The 23,320-nt window shown below is 47.1% G+C and overlaps 1 protein-coding gene across 1 annotated transcript; it reads left to right on the top strand.

Annotated features, from left to right (window-relative positions):
• Window positions 1–12: 12 nt before the first annotated feature.
• On the top strand, window positions 13–22,050 carry POFUT1 (protein O-fucosyltransferase 1). The gene is made up of 7 exons (XM_084887930.1): window positions 13–214; window positions 1,734–1,855; window positions 5,396–5,578; window positions 6,677–6,789; window positions 15,914–16,106; window positions 17,535–17,777; window positions 20,803–22,050. The coding sequence occupies exons 1-7, from the start codon at window positions 97–99 to the stop codon at window positions 20,989–20,991; spliced, it is 1,161 nt and encodes a 386-aa protein (XP_084744056.1). The 5' UTR covers window positions 13–96; the 3' UTR covers window positions 20,992–22,050.
• Window positions 22,051–23,320: the final 1,270 nt, after the last annotated feature.

A 23,320-nucleotide genomic window follows, 5' to 3' on the forward strand; every position in this document is an offset into this window, starting at 1 on the left:
CCGGGAGCGGGGCGGGCGCGCACGCCCCTCCTCCTCCCTCCGCCTCCGCGCCTCGCGCGCCGGGGCTCGGGAGCCGACCTGGTCGCCGCCGCTGCAATGGCGTGGCGGGCCTTGCCGCTGCGTGCGTTTCTCCTGCCGCTCCTGTTGCCGCTCCCGGGGCTGCCCGCGGGCTCCTGGGATCCGGCCGGCTACCTGCTCTACTGCCCATGCATGGGTAAGGCCTCCCTGCCCGAACGAGGAAGCGGAGCCCCGAAAAGCGAAGCCACTCCTCGGAAGCGCCCCGCGCCTCCTTGGCTGGTCCAGGAGAGAACCCAGCCGTGGGCACCGAGGGGCCTCCGTGCCCAGCCTTCTGTTTGGCAGCAGATGAGGAAACTGAGGCCAGGAGAGCTTACATGCCTTGCGCAAGGTCTAAGCCAGCCTGGAGCCCAGTAAATGGAGTTAGTGGGGCCAGAACTTGATGCCACTGGCTCAACGAGGACTCTGGGCGATGCTTTCATTCATTCGACAAATATTTACCCGGCGCTTACTCTGTGCCCAGCCCTGTGCTCTGCTCTAGGGATATGGCAATAAGACCGAAAACCCCATGGCCTTGGAGAGCTTCCATTTTAGTGGGAAAAGACAGTCAGTAAAAGAGAAACATTTAAAATAATAAGTAATTGCATATTACTTAGGGAAAACAATGTAGAGAAAGGTAAGGAAGAATCTGATGGCCAGCTGAGGGATGCAATTTAAATGGGATGGTGGACCATCGCTGTAAAAGTCAAGCCTTAATCCTCCAGACCATGATCATTTGGACCTCTGCCCATCTTCATCACACCCTTCTCCTTTCCCAGATCCTCCAACGGCACACTCACCCCTTTCTATTCCTCACACATACTCAGGTCTTGCAGCCTGTGCTGTTCCCTACACCTGGTTCGCCCTCTTCACTCTGCCAGACCAACTCCTTCCCATCCTCAGGGCACAGTTTAAATGTCACCAGAAATAGCTTCACTAACCTCAACCAAAATAATCTACTTCTTACTGTTCATCACCACATTTTTTTCCATTCCTTCTTGAAATTACAAAAGTTTATTACTATATATTTATTTACATATCTAATGTCTCCCTACCTGGACTGTGAGCACCTTAAGGGTAGAGACCTTGCCCTTCTTGCTCACTCCTGTATTCTGTCACTTAGCAGACAGCCTGGCACATGGTAGCGTCTCAATAATATTTGTGGGATGAATGAATGGATGCCATGCTAGGAATAACAAACAACAACAAAAAAAGTCAGAGAGGGTCCTTGCTGAGGAAACGGCCACTATGAAGGTCAGAAAATGGGAAAGGACCTTCTAGGATAAGTAAAGAACTGGTAACTCAAATCCAAGATGGGAAGCAGAGGAGGGGGCTCAGTGATGGCAGCAGGTAGGTGAAAGGATCCCGGTGAATGAAGCATTGGAGTTGCCCCTTTCGTAGGTAAAGATAGAGGTGAAAAGGCACTCTTGGAGGGAATAGCAAAAAACAAAGGCTTGGGTTGAGGCTGTGGAGAGCATGTTTGGGAAACAGAAGGGAACAGGAGGGGCTGAGGCAGAAGGGACAGGGTCTGAAGGGCCTTAACTGTTAGGCATCTAGACTTGATCCCACACTCCCAGCACCCTTGGCCTTCCCCAACCCTGGCTCTGCATCCTTTATGAGCCCTGCATTCACCATGCCCTCGATGTGCCAGGCCTCACCTCTCACAATATACCAACCAGGGCGCTTCGGGAACCAGGCTGATCACTTCTTGGGCTCCCTTGCATTTGCAAAGCTGTTGAACCGCACCCTAGCTGTACCCCCCTGGATTGAGTACCAACATCACAAACCTCCATTTACCAATGTGAGTACCTCCCGCTGACCTTGGCCCTTGTCCACCCTTTCCCAATCCCGTTCGCCTCTGCTCCATTCCCAAGTCCTTTGGGCTTTACCTCCCACCCCTCTGTGCTTGCCCTACCGCCACCCAGAACTGTCTTCTCTGGAATACAATAATATTGATCCTGCACCTGCTGTCTGCCAGGTACTGTGCTGAGCACTTGCATAAAGATTAGCTCTTTTCTCCTTCATCTCATTCCTATGAGGAAACTGACTTAGAGAGATTAGGTGAATTGCCTGAGGTGACACAAGTGAATAGTAGAACTGGAATTCTCGGGTGTCTGATTCTAGAGCCTGTGACCCGAACCTAAAGCTCCATTCATTTCCAGGCCTTGTTGATCCCACTCTTTGTGCATCCCATAGTCAAAGATGATGGATGCGCTGGGACCGGTTTGGCTCAGTGGATAGAGCGTCGGCCTGCGGACTGAAGGGTCCCAGGTTCGATTCCGGTCAGGGGCATGTACCTTGGTTGCGGGCACATCCCCAGTGGGGTGTGTGCAAGAGGCGGCTGATCGATGATTCTCTCTCATCGATGTTTCTAACTCTCTGTCCCTCTCAATTCTTCTCTGTGTAAAATCAATAAAATATATTTTTTTAAAAAAGATGATGGATGCTATCATCTGTTTAGAAAGATAAACTGAAGCACAGGCTCGTTAAATAACGGGTCCAAGGCCACAAACCCAGACTCCAACACCACCTTTCATCCCATCAGGGGATCCCTGAGCTTAGTCATGCTCAGCATCTTCTAATTCCTTATTCTTTGTGTCTTCCACTGTCCGGTGTCTGTCTTTGTTCACACTGCATTCCCCAAGGGTCTGGCAGTAGTAACTGAATTAATATTTAATGAATTGACTTTACAAGTTTTCAATAAACTTTAAAAATTATATTTAGGCTCTAGCTGGTTTGGCTCAGTGGATTGAACGTCAGCCTGCAGATTGAGGGGTCCCAGGTTTGATTCCGGTCGGGTGCATGTACCTTGGTTGCAGGGACATCCCCAGGAGGCAGCTGATCAATGTTTCTCTCTCATCGATGTTTCTAGCTCTCTATCCATCTCCCTTCCTCTCTGCAAAACATCAGTGAAATGCATTTTTTAAAAATTATACTTGGTATGTATAAAACATTATATTTCATTTTTATAGTCTTTTCTTTGCATAGGAATTATTTTTTTCCTTTGCATGCTTGTAGTTAGAGGGTTGGTTTTTTGTTTTTGTTTTTTTAATAAAGGTTAAAAGCCAGAATACCCGAGATCATAACCTGGCATGGCCACGTACTGGCTGTGCAGACTAGGCAGGGTACTTGATCTCTCTGTGTCTTGGCTTCCTCATCTTTAAAATGGGCTGTTAATAATGGCTGCTACCTTCCTAATTTGAGTTAGAGATTGTGGCATGCCTTGAATGTTGTATGTGTCTCTCTTAGAATCATCCCCCTCTTTTTCTCACCTTTTCTTCTCAGCCAAGTCTTTTGGAGTCTTCACTTCTTGCTTTCTACAGGTTACTTACCCTGCCCCAGTTAGGCTCCCCTTACCTACTGAGACCGTTCTCACAGAGGTCCCAGGATCCCAGAATTGCCAAATTCAGTCTTTATCTCAACCTGGTGGTGTCAGCCTTGTGAGCCTCTCTCCTTCCTGAACTTTACTCCCCTGGCTTGCAAGATACAGTTTGTTTTTGCTTCAATCCTGACCTCTCAGTGTTTTTCTCTTTGCACTATATCGGGGGCTGCTGAGTCTCTGCCCACTGTTTAAATGCTGGTGAGGAGTCTTCTCTTTCTGTTTTCTTGTTAACTATGTGACTGCAGATGAGTTCACCCGGGTTTCTTCATAAGTGACCGGGAGATGGTTGTATTCCTCTTCTTAGAATTAGATGGGCAAATCCATGAAATTGTAATGAGTTACAGCACCTGGTGCGAAGTCAGCACTCAGTAAATCTTAAGTTGCTATTATTACTGTTATTTGCTTTGCTGTAAATTTCTGTTGACTCTTGTGGCTTTCACTATTATCCACGTACCTTCCAAGTTTATCTGTGGCCCAGACTCTCCTCTGACCATTGGCCTCTGTTTCCAGCTCCTAGGCCTTTGAGTCTGACTGTTCCAACGATATCTCAGATTTTCAAAGCCAGATCTTGGCATCTTTCCCCTTAAACTTGTGTTACCTCCTATACCCCAAGCCTTAATGTGTGTCATCTTCATTCATCTGGATACCAAGCCAGGAATCTATAGGTTATCCTAAATGCTTTGCTCTCTACTTCACTTTCTTCTAGAATTTCTGTGCCTCTCCACCTTCACTTGGACTTATGTGTGATGCTCAGAAATATATGTTGAATGAATATTTGAACAAACAGAGGGACCATTTTAGTAGTCTCTTAACTCCCCCCTTTATTTTACCATAGATACGCTCTCTCCTCCGCCACCAGAGTGATCTTTCAAAAAGGCAAATCTCATATTATTTCTGCTTAAAATCGTCCAGCAAGATCTTGTTGCTAATAGTTAGAGTTTCCAAAATCTGTTCCTTGGAACGCCAATGACTCATACAAGAAGTGTGCAGTGGTTAAAACACGTTGGAAATTTTTATTATCAAGTTCCCATCTCCCCAAAACTGGGGATTCAGAATGTACACTAGCATATTTAAGGCCCTGAAAAGGCCTATAGTAAGGAAACCAGCTTAATGCAGTATTTCCTAAGCCTGTTTAACTCTGGTGTCTTTTTATTGCAGAATCTTGTACCCACCTAAATTAGTGGAACATGCTTGGGAACCCTGACCTATAGGATAAAGTCAAAATTTTATTCCCTGGTGTTTTAAGAAATTCTTTTTAATCCAGAAAAAAAAATCAACACAGATTAATATCACCATCTATGTTTCCACCACTAGAAGTGATAATCGTTAACAGTTGCTTATCTTTGCTACAGATAAAAGATAAAATCTCTCTTGGCGCTTGAGGCTAATCCCAACCCCTCTCTCCACCCTTAAGGCAACCACTATCTTGGATTTAGTGTCTTTGGTGTGACTCTTCCAAGTTCTTTCCTGTATTGGAGAGTCCCTGTACCCATCTCCTGGTGCAAAGTGTGAGAATTTCTTTAGGGCAAATACCTGAGGTGGTGGAAGGAGCCATTTAAACTCGATTAGATGCTTCAAGATTACATTCCAAAGTGGTTGTTCCAAAATGTACACTGCTACTCCAGCCAAGTTCGAAAATGCCCCTTTCCTCACATCTCTCCCAATAATTAGAGTTAAGCTTCTACATTTCTCCTAATCTCCTGGGTGAGAAATAATGCCGTATTGTTGTAATTTGCCTTTCCCCAATTACTAGTGAAGTTGACCATCTTTTGAGTGTATTGGCTAATTGGGTTTTCTTTGCTGTGAGTTGTTCACTCCTGTCCTCTGCCCATGTTTTCTCTTGAATCATTTCTCTTTTTTTCTTAGAGTTCAGTAGGCATTTTCTAACCCAAGGGAAATTACCCTTTGTTCCTTCCAGATATCTTATCCCTGCCCTTCTGTTTCCTCCTTTTTCTATAGATCCATGTGCCCTTCCGGAAGTACTTCAAACTGGAGCCCCTCAAAGCCTACCATCGGGTCATCAGCCTGGAGGACTTCATGGAGAAGCTGGCCCCCACCCATTGGCCCCCCGAGAAGCGGGTAGCATACTGCTTTGAAGTGGCGGCCCAGAGAAGTCCTGATAAGAAGACATGCCCGATGAAGGTGAGTCCTAGGGACCTGGGGGCCCTTTCTGCCTGATCGGTGTTCTCTAGGCCCACGAGACACTGCGTGATGGCTCTTGTTGGGAAAGGCACCAGAAGAGCACAAAATAGAAAGATGGAAATGTAAGTCTCATTTCTGGCATATGTCAGTGGTGTCACTTTGGGCAGTGGACTTGTCAACTGTAAAGTTTGAGCGCTTGTAAACCGTAAAGTGCCACATCAGTAATAACAACTAATGCTCACATAGCACTAATATATGCCATGCCACGCTAAGAGCTTTACACATATTAACCCACTTAATCTTCGGACTGCTCCATGAGGAAAGTACTATTAACATCCCGTTTTATAGAGAGGACACTGAGTGCTACAGAGAGATTCAATATTTTGACCAAGATCACATAGCAAACAAGTGGTGGAGCCACGATTCAACCCTAGGGAAACTGACCCCATTGTCCACTCTCCTGAGTTGTATATTTTCCCATCTTCAGCAGGTTAATGAGAAGCTGTTATATTCTATCAGTACAAATTGTAAACCTGCAAATTCCTGGCACTTTGGGAATAAGACAATCCTCAATATGTCTTTCAGTGCTTAAGCTAAAGTCTGGGGAGGGTGGTTAGCGGAGCCTTGAAATGTGAGAAAGGAGACGGATTATAGTCCGAACACTGCCCTCACTTGCTGTATGAGTTTGGGCAAGTGTCTTATGCTGTCTGGGCCCTAGTTTCCATATTGAAAGTAGCAACAATGGATTAGCTGATCTTAAAAGTCTCTTGAAGCTCTAATTCATGGTCCCATAGCCACAGTCCACTTCCTCCCCAGATCCACATCAATGCTACAGGGTCAACGGATGTAGCACGTGAGCAGGAAAGACTCCTTCAGACACTGGTGAATGTCTCCTGCTAGAAACCAGACTGAAGGTGGAACTGCCCTTCTTGGGGCCCCCGGCCAGGAATTACAAACTGACATTCCTATGGGCCATCCTACGAGGGTGTTTCAGCTTGAGTAAAATCACCCAGAGTTCCCCAGCCACAATTCCTTGGCCCCATCCCCAGTTGGCTTTCCTTCCCCTTCAGTAAACCTTTGACCACTCTGTTTCTGCAGGAAGGAAACCCCTTTGGCCCATTTTGGGATCAGTTTCATGTGAGTTTCAACAAGTCGGTGCTTTTTTCGGGCATCTCCTACAGCGCCTCCTACAAAGACCAGTGGATCCAGAGGTACTTGGAGGGTATGCATTGCTGGGTTTGGGGAGAGGTATGGAGCCCCTGGGCATTCAGCACCTTCCTGGCCCTCTCTCCCTCTACCACACCCTGATATATGAGACCAAAGGTGCAGCTGTTCTGTCTGCTGAACTCAGGATCCTGTGTGATCTGTTCCCCTCTCAGTGCCTGACACAGTGGAACGTTGACCTGCCACGAGGTTGAGCAAGAGTTTATCAGCCGATAAAGAATGTCATAAAAAGAATATTGTGCAGTCACATGAGTCTTGATTTCCTCCTCTAGGCGTGAGAATCACTCCCCTGTTACCTTCTTCTTAACAAGGTGAAAATTGGTAGCAGCTTCTAGAGAAGAAGAACAACTTTAGGTGCAGACTGAGGAATGAAGTCATCCTGATAATAATTGGATGTGTTTTATTAGTTGCTCTCCAGTAGGCCCTATTTTAAAAAATAGGTTAGCAGGGCATAGGCACAGGCCATGAGGTATTTATTAGAGTGTCTGTCATGTATGAGACATAGTACTCAAGGGCCAGAGGTGACCTATAAAAATGAGGAAGACCCAGCCTCAGCCTTCAGCTAGCTACTGTCTGGTTATAATGATAACTAACATAGTGTACTTGCCCTTGATGCTATGGTGTGGCAAGAAAGAGCACAGGCTTAGAAGTCAGACGTGGGGTAGGAGCTATAAGAAGCTTATGAATTCATGCGTGGTCACAGCACTTGGCATTTAGTGGGCTAAAGGTAGACTGACGTAGGGAAACAAGCATAGGCTCAGGATAAGACAGACTTGAGCTCCGACCCAGCCCTGCTTCTTAAGTGATTGAGCATATCACTCTAGCTGTCTCGCCTGCGTTTTTCCTCCTTGGTTTAATGGAAGGAGCACGACGGTATTTGCCTTATAGTGTGTAGAGTGTATGGCACGTTGTAGAGAGCCAACCAGTTTTAGCTATTACAATTCTTATTCACAAGTTTTATTTTATGTAAGCCTTTGAGAAATTTCATGAAATGGTATTATGGTCAATTTTCATGTGACAGGTGAGAAAGCTGAACCCAGGGAGGTTAAATAACTTGCCCATGGCAATGCAGCTGTTAATGGACATACAGTCTGTATGTAAGCCTTTAATAGGTAATAAGCACTAATATTTATTTAGTTCCCACTATATGCCAGATACTCTTCTAAGACTTGTAAGGTAATAATTCACTTAATCCTTCCATAATCCTCTTGGGACAGGCGTGATTGTCATGTGTGCTTTGCAGGTAAGGAAATTGAAGGAGAGAGGAGTCAAGTCACTTGCCCAGGATCACACAGCCTGAAGTGACAGTCTGGGATTTGAATCCAGGCAGCCTGACTCCGTGGGGAAAACAGCTATGCCCTTTTTTTTAAATATATATATTTTATTGATTTTTTACAGAGAGGAAGAGAGAGGGATAGAGAGTTAGAAACATCCATGAGAGAGAATCATCGATCAGCTGCCACTTGCACACCCCCTACTGGGGATGTGCCCGCAACTAAGGTACATGCCCTTGACTGGAATCGAACCCTGGACCTTCAGTCCGCAGGCCGACACTCTATCCACTGATCCAAACCAGTTTCGGCAACAGCTTTGCCTTTAACAGCTGTCAATTCCTATTTGGAACTTCCCTTCAGAGCTAGTTCGTGAGCTACTCAGTCATGGCAGATTCTAATCCCCCTCATTGTTAATCCAGGTAGTGCAGTCCCATTCAATCACCTACTTGGTTCTCCCCATTCCACTCTGAAGAACTTGGAGCTATTACCAGAAGGTAGACCTGCCCTGAATGGATAGAGATTTGTCCCTTATCATAAAATGCCAGGGGGGAAAAAAGAAAATGTGACACCAGCTCTAAAAGCGGCTCCAAAAGCACATTCCAGAAAGCCAGGAAAAGCACACCGTCCCGGTTGGAAAGGAAGGGACAGTGCTGCGTGAATGCATTAGTTGAGGAATGTTGCTGAAACACCTTTTTATTGCCCCACAGTCTTGTTGTAGTTCACTGAGTTGTGTAGGAATTGTGTGACGGCTTGAGGAAGCCAAATTTTTAGGAAAATGAGACTAATAGAGAAGATGAGATCCCTGGAGGCAATGTGAGAATCACCTCCTGAGTGTCGAACACTGGTATGGATACTGGGCATTCAGGCAAGAACAAGGCAGTTAAGGCCCTTGCCCTGATGGAGGTGAGTCTAATGTTGAGACAGTGAATACTTTTACATAAGATCGCCCCAAAAGACGTGGTGCTATGAAGGACATAAACGGGGTGTGTGATTGGCAGAGCTGAGACCTTATCTAACAAAATGCCACAAATGTGGGGGCTTGAGCAGCAGACGTTTATTTCTCATAGATCTAGAGCACATGTGTCAAACACAAGGCCCGCTGGCCAAATCCAGCCCGCCAGGCCTTGCAATGTGGCCCGCACCGCGCTGTCATCCCTGCACTCCGCTGTCAGTTTATGACATTGTCAGTTTATGACTGTTCAGTAAACCATTCAGCCCGCAATTTAGGCTGGATTTTAGATTTTGGCCCCTTCTCTGATTGAGTTCGACACCCCTAATCTAGAGGCTGGGAAGTCTGAGATCGGGGTGCCAATATGGTCGAATGCTGGTGAGGACTTTGTGGCTTGCAGGCGCTGCCTTCCTGCGGTATCCAAACATGCTGGAGAGAGAGCAAGCCCTCTGTCTCTTGTAAGAGCACAGATCCCATTGGGAGGACTCCACCCTCATGAGCTCATCTAAACCTAACCACCTCCCAAAGGCTGGAGCAGTCAGCTGGCATTCATACACTTGACCTTTCCATGTGGCTTGGACTCGGAGAGCATGGCATGGTAGCTGGCTTCTGAGAGGGTGCACCCCAGGAGTGAGTGTCCCAAGGGACAAAAGATGGAAGCTGCCTGGCAAAAATGGGTGTTAGTTAAGTGTCATTCCCAAGAACCGAAAGGTTGCCAGTTCGATTCCCGATCAAGGGCACATACTTGAACTGTAGGTTTGATTCCCCGTCAGAGAGCCTACAGAAGGCAGCCAAATGATGTTTCTCCCATTGATTCTCTCCCCCCGCCCCCCCCCCCCGCCCCATCCTTCCTTTTCTGTCTCTAAAAATATCAATTAAATTTTTTTAAACAAAATAAAACAGTGGACACTTGCTCGCTATAGAAAATTGTCCTTTGGGGGTAAGAATATGAGTTCCCTGGCTCACTGTGCGACTCAGCAGATTGTTGCCCTTCTCTGGCTGCAGTCCTCCATCTGTGAAATGACGGGGTGAGCAAGGTCAGTGGTTTTTCAAACCATTCCTCGGAGTTCTTGAAAAGAGCCCCTAGTGCCGTGGGAGCGGCAATGGGGGCCTAGCTGGAGGGGCTCAGTTCTTCCCCCTGACCTCCTTCAACCAGGAACCCTCTTGCATATCACCCAAAAGTTTGGATGGCCACAGGGCTAGATTTTTCAGGCTACATGTAACAAAATCCAAAATAACAGCAAGTTTAAAGGATGAGAGAGAAAACATCAATCTGTTGTTCCACTTATTTATGCATTCATCGGTTGACTTTATATGCCCTGGCCTGACTTTATATACCACAACCTTTGCATATCAGAACGACGCTCTAACCAACTGAGCTTTCCAGCCAGGGCAAAGTTTATTCTTTTCTTTGGTAAAAAAAAAACAAAAAAAAACCCTCCCTCCCCTCCCCCCCACACACACACACTCACACTCACACAAACACTGAGATAGTCTTGGCAAGTGTGGCTCAGTTGGTTGGGTGTCATCCCATGGCACCAGGAGGTCTCCAGTTGGATTCCGGGCCAGGACACATGCCAGGGTTGTAGGCTCAATCCCCCAGTAGGAGGCATGTGGGAGGCAGCTGATCAATGTTTCCCTTTCATCAGTGTTTCTCTCCCTTCCTCTCTAAAATCAATAGAAACATTATTTTTAAGTGCTGGGGTATGCAACCCTGGCTGGATGGCAGCACCACTGTGTCATCAGGAATTAGGCTCCAGCCATCCCAGCACTGGCTTTTATCCTTAGAGTCACCTCTTGGGCAAACATGACTGACAGAGCTTCAGCCATCACATCCTTGCCCTCGTTAGCTGGAAAGACAAAAGGAGCAGAAGATGGCCACATCTTCACCTTGAGTACAACTTGTTTACAACTCATTGGCCGGTAGTCAGGGACATGGCCATACCAGCTACAGAAAGTACTGTGAAGTGTCTTTGTTTTGGGCTGCCGTGTGTCCGGGCACAGTTGGGTACAGACTTTTGGGTAACATACAAAAGGGTTACTGGTTGAAGTTGGGTTCTGGAAGAAGAGGGTAAAGGTATTTCTTCACCATTATGTGGTTTCTGGGCTCTGTTGGTTCTGAGTCTGTGAATACCTTGGTGTAGATTTAATTCCACTGACATTTTGCACATTTGCTGTTTGTTGTTGGAAGGCTATGTTCCATCATGCTGGCCCATTCTTGGGGCATGAAGATAACAGGTATTGGAGCATGTAGCTTATCATTCTCTCCAGCCACAGCCTCCCTGAGAGAAGATAAACAGGTGATATATAATTTTCAGGGAGGGATGAGACCTGAAAAATGGGAAGGAGCTAGCCATACTAATAGCTGAAAGAAAAGGTCATTCTTCATAGCAGGGACATTGAAAGCAAGGCTCTGCCTTGTTCGTATCCCTGCACCCTCTGCACTCAGCATGGTGAACATCTGCTGGTCTACACACACAGATGTACACTGAGGACATGAGTGGATGCTGTGCATAGAGAAACCCCAGTTTTCCGGGGTTCTCAGTAGAGTAGGCGTGGTAGTGAAGAACCCCATAGGTTCACTGCACCTAGCCAGCAGGAAAACAAACCTCCTTTAGCTGGACAGAGGCCAGGCTAAGGGCCTGACCTCGGGTGAACAGTCAGGGGGCAGATGGAGCTGGGGAAGCTCTTTCGAAGCAACACTCCCCGCCCTCACGGGGAGCAAACGAGCACATCAGTCTTGGTCTCTTGCTGTTTGTCAGGTCAGAGGTGACACCCCACTGGGACAGCTGGGAGCTGTTGAGGAGATGGAATTCACCAAGGGTCAGCAGCAGGGCCTTTCCAAGAGGGCAGGGAGGGTGCAGATCCTGATTTAATCCTCACGTTTCAGCTCTCTGGGAGATCACAGACTTTTGCTTTCCTTTTATAATCCTTTGAGGTGGCATCGGAAAGGAGATTAGCTGAGACCCTGGCCCAGAGTAGGTGCTCAGTTCTTATTCACTTCTAACACGTGATCTGGTCTCTCTAGTGAGATCCCTGAATTCTTCTCATTCATTCATTCATTCCAAAAATATTTATTGTACCTACTGTGTGTTGAGGCCTGTACTAGGGGCTGGGAATCAAAAGCCCTAGCCAGTTTTCTCAATGGTTAAAGCATTGGGCCTTGGACTGACCGGTCTTGGGTTTGATCCCTGGTCCCAGTTGGGGCATGTGTGGGAGGCAACCAATCAATATGTCTGTCTCACATTGATGTTTCTGTCTTTCCCCTTCCCTTCCACTATCTCTAAAAGTCAATGGAAAAAATATCCTTGGGCTAGGATTAACAACAACAAAAGAAGAATATGCCACAAACGCAGCTTTTAAAAATTTTTCATATATTTTTAATGATTTTGAGAGAGAGAGGAAGGGAAAAGAAGAAGGGAGAGAGAGAAAAACATCGCTGAGAGAGAAACATTAATCAGATGCCTCCTGAACGTTTCCTACTGGGGTTCGAGCCCACAATCCAAGCATATGCCCTGATGAGGAATGGAACCAGCGACCTCTTGGGTCCATTTCAACCCCTGAGCCATGCTGGCTGCGCCAGACTCAGCTTTTGAGGTGCTCTTTGAACACAGTGGGAATGAGTTGTAGTAGTTAATAGTATAGTTTCTGGAACAGACTGCCTGCATTTAAATTCCAGCTGTGTGACCATGGGCATGTTATTTAACCTTCCTGTGCCTCAATTTTCTCATCTGTAAAATAAGAACAATACTACTTACCTCACAGGGCTCATATGAGAATCAAATGAATTAACATACACAAAGCAGTGGGAATATTGTCAGATAATACGGCTTACTAAAGGATTCACATGTATGCATGGTCTCCAGTTACCATGGTTTGACTTAGGATTTTTTTACTTTACAATGGTGTGAAGGTGATATGCATAATAAATTACATGAGATATTCAATACTTATTTGACGAGTGTTACATAGCTCCAGGCTGTCGATGAACACTGTGTGTTACTTCCTCAGCACTGGCCCTGGAGGAGAGTGTGTGGGAAGCATGCTGAATAAGACTGCTTGTGCCCCTGCCCTCATGGGCTGATGGCAGAGCAGTAAATGGTTGTTGAGCACATCAGTGTGCAGAAGGCATCAAAGGAGAAGAGGGAGCAGGGAGCCCTCCTGAGGAGCTGAAGCGTGGGAGTGGCGACAAGTCTTGGAAGTTTGGTATTTGAGGTGTTTGGGTTGGGCATGAAGAAAGTAGCATGTTCGTTGCAGCACTTTGTAGGAGTGAAAGATGGGAGCAGCCTCCCTGTCCAGCAGGAGGGGACTAGATGGGTACCCCACAGTTTATTCGTGCAAAATAGAAAACTTCAAGAGAAGCTAACAGGATCACATGATCTACATGATCAATATGGCCAAATCTCTAAAACATAAAGTTGAAGTTTGAAAAAGTTAAAATAGGTTACCTGCAATGTGGTGAGATGATGATGATGATGATGATGATGATGATGATGATGACAGAATTTTCTTGCAACTTTTTATGTGCCAAGCACTGTTTTAAATGCTTTGTTTGTATTAGTCCATTTAATCGTCTGAACAGCCCTATGAGGTAGGCACTATTATCAGCTCTATTATCAGCTCTAACTTGGTTAAATCACCTGCTCAAGTTAACGAGTGACATAGTCAGCACTCTAGAACAAGGCCGTCAGGCTCAACAGCTCATGCTTTTACCATTACACTTCATAAAAAGCACACAATATGATGCCTTTTTATATCAGTAGTAAAAGTGTAATCATGCATAAAACAACATTATCTTCTGGGAAGAATTAGAAGGGAAAGACATGATAAAATAGAGCTTTTATTTAGATGTATGTATATATATATTTTTTATATAAATATTTTATTGATTTTTCACAGAGAGGAAGGGAGAGGGATAGAGAGCTAGAAACATTGATGAGAGAGATACATTGACCAGCTGCCTCCTGCACACCCCCCACGGGGATGTGCCCGCAACCAATGTACATGCCTTTGACTAGAATCGAACCTGGGACCCTTGAGTCCGCAGACCGACGCTCTACCACTGAGCCAAACCGGTTTTCGGCTGTATGTATATTCTTAATCTGAAGCAAAGTATTAATAGCTGCTAATTTGGATTCTAGGTATATGGTTTATTTTCTGTTCTTTTCCTGTATTGTTTGAAATATTTTGTAATTTTTAAGTGAAGTTTTTGTTGAGGTAATTGTAGATTCATATGTAGTTATAAGAAATAATATAGAGGGATCCCATGTACCCTTTGCCTATTTCTCCAATGATAACTTTTGGCAGAACTATATATAGTACAGTATTACAACCAGGATATTGACATTGACACAATCCACCCATCTTATTCAGATTTCTCATTTTGTACTCACTTCTGTGTGTGTGTGTGTGTGTGTGTGTGTATTCCAATTTTATCATGAGTGTAGGCTCATGTATCTACCACCACAATCACGATATCAAACAGTTCTACATAAGATCATTATGTGGCCAGTTTATAACAATACCTCCCTCCCTAAATATTCATAAACACATGCACACACACCCTAACCCCTGGCAATCACTAATCTAGTCTTTATTTCTGTTCTCTTCTCCATTTTGTCATTTTAAAAATGTTATATAAATGGAGTCATACAGTATGTATTCTTTTGAGATTGGATTTTTTCAGCATAATTCCCTTGAGATCCGTCCAAGTTGTTGCCTGAATCAGTAGTTTGTTGCCTGAATCAGTAGTTTGTTCCTTTTTATCGCTATAGTGTTCCTTTGGTTGGATGCAGCACAGTGTGTGTAAGCATTCACTTACTGAACAACATCTGAGTTTCCAGTTTTTGGCTTTTATGACTAAAGCTGCTCTGAACATTCATCTGCTGGTTCCTGTGTGAACATAGGTTTTCATTTCTGGGTTGTATAGTGGTTGCATGTCTAGTTTTATAAGAAACTGCCAAACGCTTTTCCAGAGTACTGTTCCTGCTTCATGATTTTAAGAACAGGGTTTTGGCTAGTGAAGGAAGGCATTGCAGGCAGAGGGCAGAAGTCTGCAGGGAGCTGGCCTGTGACAGTTTATGGAAGAGCAGAGTGTTTCATGTTGCTGGGATAGGTCTGGGCTTAGCTCAGGAGGGAACACAGGTTCGCTCCTCATCCATTCAGTCAGCAAGTCTTATGTGTTCCATTCACTGCTCTGAGCACATGGAGGCATTTCCTTCAGAAGCGTGAGTCCGGCAGAAAAGACAGGTTGAAGTAATTACACGGCGCGCCGTGTGCAGAGGGGAGGGGAGCTTTGAGGGAGGCTGATGAGGGGCATCGGTAGAACTCTGGTGCTTTCCATGGGGGCAGGACCATGCCTGTCTTGTTCTCCCCGGGGCTCCAGCACACAGTAGGCAATCAGCAAATATGTGTGTAGTGTTGAGTAAATGAGCTTATTCAGGGTACATATTCCCTGTGAGGGTGGCCTGTGCATTGCCCTCTGGAAGCAGTTGCACATCCCAGTCCCGCCATGTGGGCAAAAGGGCAAGGCTCCGTCCAGACACCACACCCTGGAGTGAATTGCCACACCGCAGATTGGAAGCCAGTATGATATACAAAAGATTGGAATGCTCTACTGGAAATTTTTAATTGTTAAACAAGCAATGAAGGTTGTAAATTCCAGGCGGCGGGACAGTATTGCATTTTGTGCCTGTTGCCGCCGCCGCCGCCGCAGTGTCTTATCAGCCCGTTGGGATTTCACAATCTCTCACGCTTCTTGCATGTTAAAGGGGCCTCTGAACAGAGTCTCTAGGACATGGTGCAACACCATCCTTTTTCCCGTGGGGGTGATGGCCAGGCTCTCTGTGCATTCTGCCTGACTTCCCCTCATTGTGTTTTGGGTCTTAGATTTTCTCCAAAGGAACATCCAGTGCTGGCCCTGCCAGGGGCCCCAGCCCAGTTCCCCGTCCGGGAAGAGCATAGGCCACTGCAGCAGTACATGGTATGGTCAGATGAGATGGTGAAGACAGGAGAGGACCTGATCAGCACCCACCTCATCCGTCCCTATGTCGCTGTTCACCTCCGCATTGGCTCCGACTGGGTAACTTTCTCCTTCCTCTCCTGGATGGGTTGGCAGGGCCCAGGCCTTGGGGTTTGAACACTGAACCCATTGCACAAGTTTCAGCCAAGACCATGGAGTCCCCACATGAGAGTTACCACTATATCTCATGATCCTGCCATAGACACGTCAAACACGTGGCTCCAAAGAGCTTGCTTGCCAGCTCTTGTGCTAAGTTGCCATTTTTATCCTGGTTTTGAAGATGGGTAAACTGAAGCATCAAGCGAGACTCTGGGTCAGGCAGCAAGCCAGAGAGCTCAGACTCATAGTTCAGTAGTGCTCTGTCCCAGCTCAGTGTTTAGTCAATAGTCTACTTGTTAAAAAACAAGTTCTGGAGATTGGGTGGGGCTCCCAAGAAATGAAGATGTCATCCTCTGAATTTGGAGGCTGTTTAAATGTGCAGAAGCCTCAACAGATTATCCTCTGTGTGAAAATAGCAGGAGTAATATAGTCTCTTTAATTTATGTAAGCAGATAAACATATGTATATGTGTTAGAAATACTCATTATTTAAGACTTGAAAACGATAGAAATTAGGTCAAAATTCATTCAGAGTCAATTGAGAATATTTCCCCTCCAGACTCCCTTCCTGCCCCACTTCCACAAAGAATTTAAGCCAGACCCAGAAGACGTTATGGGTAGTTTCAGCCAAACCTTCAAGAACAGATAGTTCTCATCTGTACTTTCTTAGAACATAAAAAGATAGAAGATACTATTTTTTTTTTATAAAGCTAGCATAGCACTAATACTAAACTCAGATAAAGTCAACTCAGAAAAGCATATAGCCCATTCTCACTTATGAACATAGATGCACAGATCCTAAGTAAGAGATCAGCAAGTAAAATCCATACGACACAAGTAAAATTTATCCTAGGAATGCAATTAAATATTAACTATATTAACACCCAAAGAAGAAAAATCATATAATCATCTCAACAGAGGCCAAGAAAGCATTTGAGAAAAGTCAACACTCATTTATGATTTAAAAAAACTCTTAACCAAGCAGGAATAGAAGGGACCCACCTTAACTTGATAAAGGCTATCTCTCTGAAACCCACAGCAAACACGTACTTCATGGGAGCTATCAGAACTGTTCCCACTGAAGCCAGAAATCAGACAAGGCTGCCCATTATCACCACCCTGGTTCAGAATTCGACTGGAAGTCCCAGATAATGCAGTAAAACCAGTAGAAAAGAAAAACCAACTTTATAAAAAGCCAATATCCCACAACCCAGAAACAACTGTTACTGTTTTGATGCATTTCCCTCTTCCCTCAATGCTTTAAAAAAACACCTAGTTGAGCCTGCCTTTTTCTACTTTCCACCTTTGGCTTCTGGGGTTCCAGGCTGGTTGCTGTTTCTAACTCTGTCCCCCTGTGCCCCCCCCCCACCACCACCACCACCACCCGTAGAAGAATGCCTGTGCCATGCTGAAGGATGGGACCGCGGACTCCCACTTCATGGCCTCTCCGCAGTGTGTGGGCTACAACCGCGACTCAGCAGCCCCTCTCACCATGACTATGTGCCTCCCAGACCTGAAGGAAATCAAGCGGGCCGTGGAGCTCTGGGTGTGGTCTCAGAACGCCCGGTCTGTCTACATCGCCACGGACTCTGAGAGTTATGTGCCAGAGATCCGGCAGCATTTCAAAGGGAAGGTATGTGTGGGCCCTGTGGGAGCGCAGCAGGAAGGGGACCTGGGAAAGTGCCCTGCGTACCCACTGCTCCCCATACATGCCAATTTAGGGCACCTACCTTGGTTGCAGGCTCCTCCCCAACCTAGGCCCTGGTTGGGTGCATGCAGGAGGCAACCAGTTCATGTGTTTATCTCACATCCATGTTTCTCTCTGTCTTTCCCTCTCTCACTCTCTCTAAAAATCAATGGGAAAATATCCTCAGGTAAGGATTAACAATACAAAACAAAAAAAAAGTGCCGAGTCAGTGCATTCTGGTCTCCCACCCACCCACTTTATAGAAGAACTAGAGGCCCGGTACATAAAATTGGGGGTTGAGGCAGGTGTCCCTCAGTCCAGCCTGCACCCTCTCCAATCTGGGACCCCTCGAGGGTTGTCCTACTGGGATCGGGCCTAAATGGGCAGTCAGACATCCCTCTCACAATCCAGGACTGCTGGCTCCCAACTGCTCACCTGCTTGCCTTCCTGATTGCCCCTAACCGCTTCTGCCTGCCAGCCTGATCACCTCCTAACCACTTCCCTGCCAACCTGTTTGCCACTAACTGCCCTCCCCTGCAGGCCTGGTCACCCCTAACTGCCCTCCCCTGCCAGCTTCATCACCCCTAACTCAGCTCACCTTCCCTGTCAGCCATCACCCCCAACTTCCCTCCTTTGAAGGCCTGGTCACTCCTAACTGCCTTTCCCTGCCAGCCTCATTGCCCCTAACTGCTCTCCCCTGTTGGTCTGGTCCCCCTGCTCTTCAACTGTCCTCCCTTGCAGGGCTGGTCCCACCCAACAGGCCTCCCCTGCAAGCTTGATCACCCCTAACTGCCCTTCCCTGCAGGCTGGATCACCCCCAACTGTCCTCCCTTGCAGGTCTGGTGCCTCCCAACTGCCCTCTCCTGCTGGCCATCTTGTGGTGGCCATCTTGTGTCCACACGGGGGTAGCCATCTTTGATCACATGGGGGCAGCCATCTTGTGTGTTGGGGTGACAGTCAATTTGCGTATTACTCTTTTATTAGATAGGATATCAGAGCTGGGAGACCTCGGAGCACCACTAACCCAATCCTGTGTTTTATCGCTGAGAAAACCAAAGTCCCAGCAAGGGATAGAATTTACCCAAAAGGTGCCAGAGCTAATTATGGGTGTAACACAGAGGGGAGAAGTTTCAAGGCGTGGATGGAATTGTTCAGGGGTTTTTGAGCTATGATTAAACTCATATTATTTCTTTGCTACCATCCAAATAGCAAGATGATGATTTTTGTTACATCAGAAATCTCTGTGTGACACCAAAGCACTTTCCGCCCAGCTCTGCCCACACTGACATCTCAGTACTAAGTTGAAGCAGGTGGAGAGTCCCAGGGAGTTTTTTGTGAGTTTTTCGTTAATGTGCTTGTTATGCCCTGAGCCTTTTGCCATTTTCTATTTCCTGTTTCTGCACCATTGTTCTTACCCTTCCCTACTCCTCAGCTCCCCTTTCTCCTGGACTGTCTTGCTTCTCGGTTAAGCCTGGCCAGTGCTGAGCTGGAGATACGGATAAATAAGAGGTGATGTGACCCTCCAGGGCTCACAGTCTAGACTCAAGAAAAGAAACTTTGCAGAGAACTATACTATGTGCCATGGGTGGGAAGAGGGGGGAGAGTCTCATTCATTCAGTGCCATGAGTGGGGGGAGGGGGGAGTCTCATTCATTCAGTGCCATGAGTGGGGGGAGGGGGGAGAGTCTCGTTCATTCACTTGCCCAGGCAACAGATGCTTCTTGAGGAGGGCTCCAGCCAGCGGTGACAAGCAGACTGACACAGCCCAGCCGCCATCAGGTGCAGGAGGCTGACATTAATCAGAGTCATTGAGGAGTAAAAACTGCAAATAGACATGTACTCCAAAGCAAAGGAACATGGTTCTGTCCGAGTGTAGAACAGAGGACCCTTGCCTAGACGGGGGGCGAGGGAGGACTTCCCCAGGGAGTGAAGGTAAGTAGGAGTTAACCAAGCAAAGAGAAGCACCCAAATGGGAGGAAGAGCATATGTCAAGGTCCTGAGGAAGGTGGGCGTCTGGACTGTAGTGGTTGGAGGTATGAGAGGAAGTGGAAAGGGAGCCTAAACAAGACTTTATTGGCCACAATCAAGATTTGCCATCTTGCCTGGCCAATATGGCTCAGTGGTTGAGTGTTGACCTATGAACTAGAAGGTCATGGTTTGATGGGGTGTGCAAGGGGCAGCCAATCAATGATTCTCTCTCATCATCGATGTTTCTCTCTCTCTCTCCTTCTCCCTTCCTCTCTGAAATCAATAAAAACATACTTTAAAATAAGTTTTGCCGCCTTTACCAGAAGAGCTATAGGGCACCATTTGAGGTGGACATGATGGGGTTAGAGGTATCTAAAAGCATTTTCTCTGGCTGCACTGTGGTGAGGAGGGCAGGAGGAGAGGCAGTGAGGAGACAGTGAAGAGGTAAGAGAGGATGGTGGCTGGCCAGGAAGTGGTATTCCATCAAGAGAAGGGTTCACCTTTGGGAATATTGTGGGAATAAATTGGATAAGGTTTTAGGCTCTAGAGGCATCGGGCAACTTAAGAGGATGGGTGGAGCGCTCTTCGGTCAGATCACAGTTTGGTGAGGGAAGCCAAGCCTGTCATCTAGGGCTTCATGAGAAAGGTAGAAGTTGAGCTGAGACTTGAGAGTATGGTAGGAATTTCAATGGGCAGAGAAAAGGTATTCCAGGCAAAGGAAACTAGCCAGCGGAGGTGAGTGTGAGTGAGTGGTGTGTTTGGAGCTAAGGCTGGCCGTGGGAAAGAGTGCTGGGGCTGGTATTCCATATGGGGATAGGCCAGGGCAGCTGCTGGGCAACCCTTCTCTTAGATGCCGGCCCTACCTCTTAATCCTCTCTGCACCTCCTGTTGAGTCTGTAACTTCAACACAGGGGAAGAATACTGGGAATACGGCTGCAGGCCTTGGCTGAGCTGGCCACCTTGGACTTCACCCTGGCTAAAATGCCCTGCCCTTCTTCCTGCAGGTGAAAGTGGTGAGCCTGCAGCCTGAGGTGGCCCAGATCGACCTGTACATCCTTGGCCAAGCTGACCACTTTATTGGCAACTGTGTCTCCTCCTTCTCCGCGTTCGTGAAACGGGACCGAGACCTCAAAGGGAAGCCATCCTCTTTCTTTGGCATGGACTGGCTCCCACAGTCTCGGGACGAGTTCTGATCTAGGCTGGAGCACATCACCAGCCCAGCTGGCCCCTCCAGCCGGGCCTGGCACCCAGAGCTGCTCCCAGGATTGACCCCAAAGGAGCAGGCCAAAAAGAGAAGCAGCTGCCAAGGATAGAGAAAAGTACCAGGAACTTCCTGGGGCGGAAGATGGACCATCTCCCAGGGTACAGGACTTCCAAGTTCCTAGGAGCCAGACCATCTTCCCTGCTCCCGTGCTTCTGGGAGTTTCTCACACCAACAAAACAGTCCAACCACTGCCTTTTGGTCTACCCTGCTCTTATAAGGAATACAGGAGGCCCGGTGCATGGATTCGTGTACTGGTGGAGTCCCTCGCCTGGCCTTCTCCCTCTCAAAGCGGCAGGCGGCCAGGGAGGAGCCTGAGCCTGGGCTGGACCCACCGCCCTCCCAGCAGCTCCTGCTCATCCCAGCCACTACCATTGCTCAGCAGGGTACTGCTGCAGCAGCTGCAATCACCAGCCTTGAGCCTGGCATCTGGCATCCATCAGTCAGCTGAGTGGCGGTCCCACTGTGGGAGTGCACTGCCCACCGGGAGTACTCCTGCGTTAAGTGTCTGTCCTCTGATGGTCAGTGCACGTCATAGCAACTGGTCAAACAGTCGTTCGGTCACTTAGGCTTTTATATATTTAGATTAATCATGCTCTGTTAGCCGTCATTGTTTCGTTCTGATTAAAGAAAGTACATTCCCACTTGGCTGGGAGTTGCACCCGGGACCTGGGAGCTCACCTGGAATTCCATCCCATCCTCCACATCCGGGAGCTGCCTCTTATCACGGAAAGATTAACAACCTTGCTGCAGAAACCAGAGGTGCCAGCCCTTTACAAGCTCCCAGGTCTTTGCAAACCCCCAGCCCACATTACCTGTAAGCTGCCCATTTTGTATACCTATTCTTATCCCTCTTGTAACCTTTGTCCTTCTACCCAATACAGCAGCTGGCTTATGGGGGAGGAAAGGATAGAGAGCAGATTCTTGTGGATGACCTGCTGCTGTCTCATACTGCCGGCAGTATTGGAATAAACACTCATATATGATTCAACCCTGCCTCTGCTTAATTGGCTCAAGTAGTGACAAGGCAGCCCATACCCATTGAATGTCCAGTTTCACTCTGAGCAGTCTAGTTTTGATACAAGGTCATGACTACCCTACAATTCTCTCATTTTATTTTATTTTTAAAAAAATATATTTTATTGATTTTGTACAGAGAGGAAGGGAGAGAGATAGAGAGTTAGAAACATGGATGAGAGAGAGTCATCGATCAGCTGCCTCTTGCACACCCCCTACTGGGGATATGCCTGCAACCAAGGTACATGCCCTTGACCGGAATCGAACCCGGGACCCTTCAGTCCCCAAGCTGACGCTCTATCCATTGAGCCAAACCGGTCGGCTCTCTCTCATTAAAAAAAAAAAATCAATGACCTTCATTAACATAGGCACTTAAAGTGACCTTAACTGAATGTAGATGAGGCCAGGGGTGGGGTGAGGGTGTTCACTACTTTTCCAAATGACCCCAGACTGGCCCTCAGTCTTATCCCCACTGCCTCACCAGAGCCACTGTCGACTCCACTTCTTTTTCTTTCTTTCTTTTTCTTTTTTTTTTAAATATATTTTTATCGATTTTTTACAGAGAGGAAGGGAGAGAGATAGAGAGCTAGAAATGTCGATGAGAAAGAAACATCGACCAGCTGCCTCTTGCACACCCCCTACCGGGGATGTGCCTGCAACCAACATACATGCCCCTGACCGGAATCGAACCTGGGACCTTTCAGTCCGCAGACCGATGCTCTACCACTGAGCCAAACTGGTTTTGGCTCTACACCACTTCTTGACCCCTTTCCAAGGTTTGGGGTATGAACACTGTCCTGCATTGTAAACACTGCAAATGCAAGTTCTCAGTCATGGTGCCACACAGAGTTCCACAGATGGCTGAGTGCTGCTCACAGGGCACATCCCTGCATGGAGCCCATGCCATCTCACCAAGCCATCGTGGCATTGGTCTCCATCACTTGGTAGTTGGTGGCCTGTCACACCTGGCACCATCAGGGTCTTATAAACACATCCCTGGCTGTCTAGCCTGGTGGGATCCTTCCGAAGGCTGCCATCTCCTCTCCTGCTCTCTTGCCTCAGGGGCCTGGTTGTAGAATTTTGCCTTCAAGTTGGTATCCAGGATCTGTCCTCCCAGCCTTTCTCCTGCAGCTGGAACCCTCGGACCATATTCTCACAAGGGAGTGTTTGCTAAGCCTCTGACCAGACAGAAGATGCCCCAAACCTGGGATCCATTGGAGTCCCTGTTTCGAAGCAACTTTTGT

Source organism: Pipistrellus hanaki (genome assembly GCF_964339955.1).
Source record: "Pipistrellus hanaki genome assembly, chromosome: 6".
Lineage (NCBI taxonomy): Eukaryota > Metazoa > Chordata > Mammalia > Chiroptera > Vespertilionidae > Pipistrellus > Pipistrellus hanaki.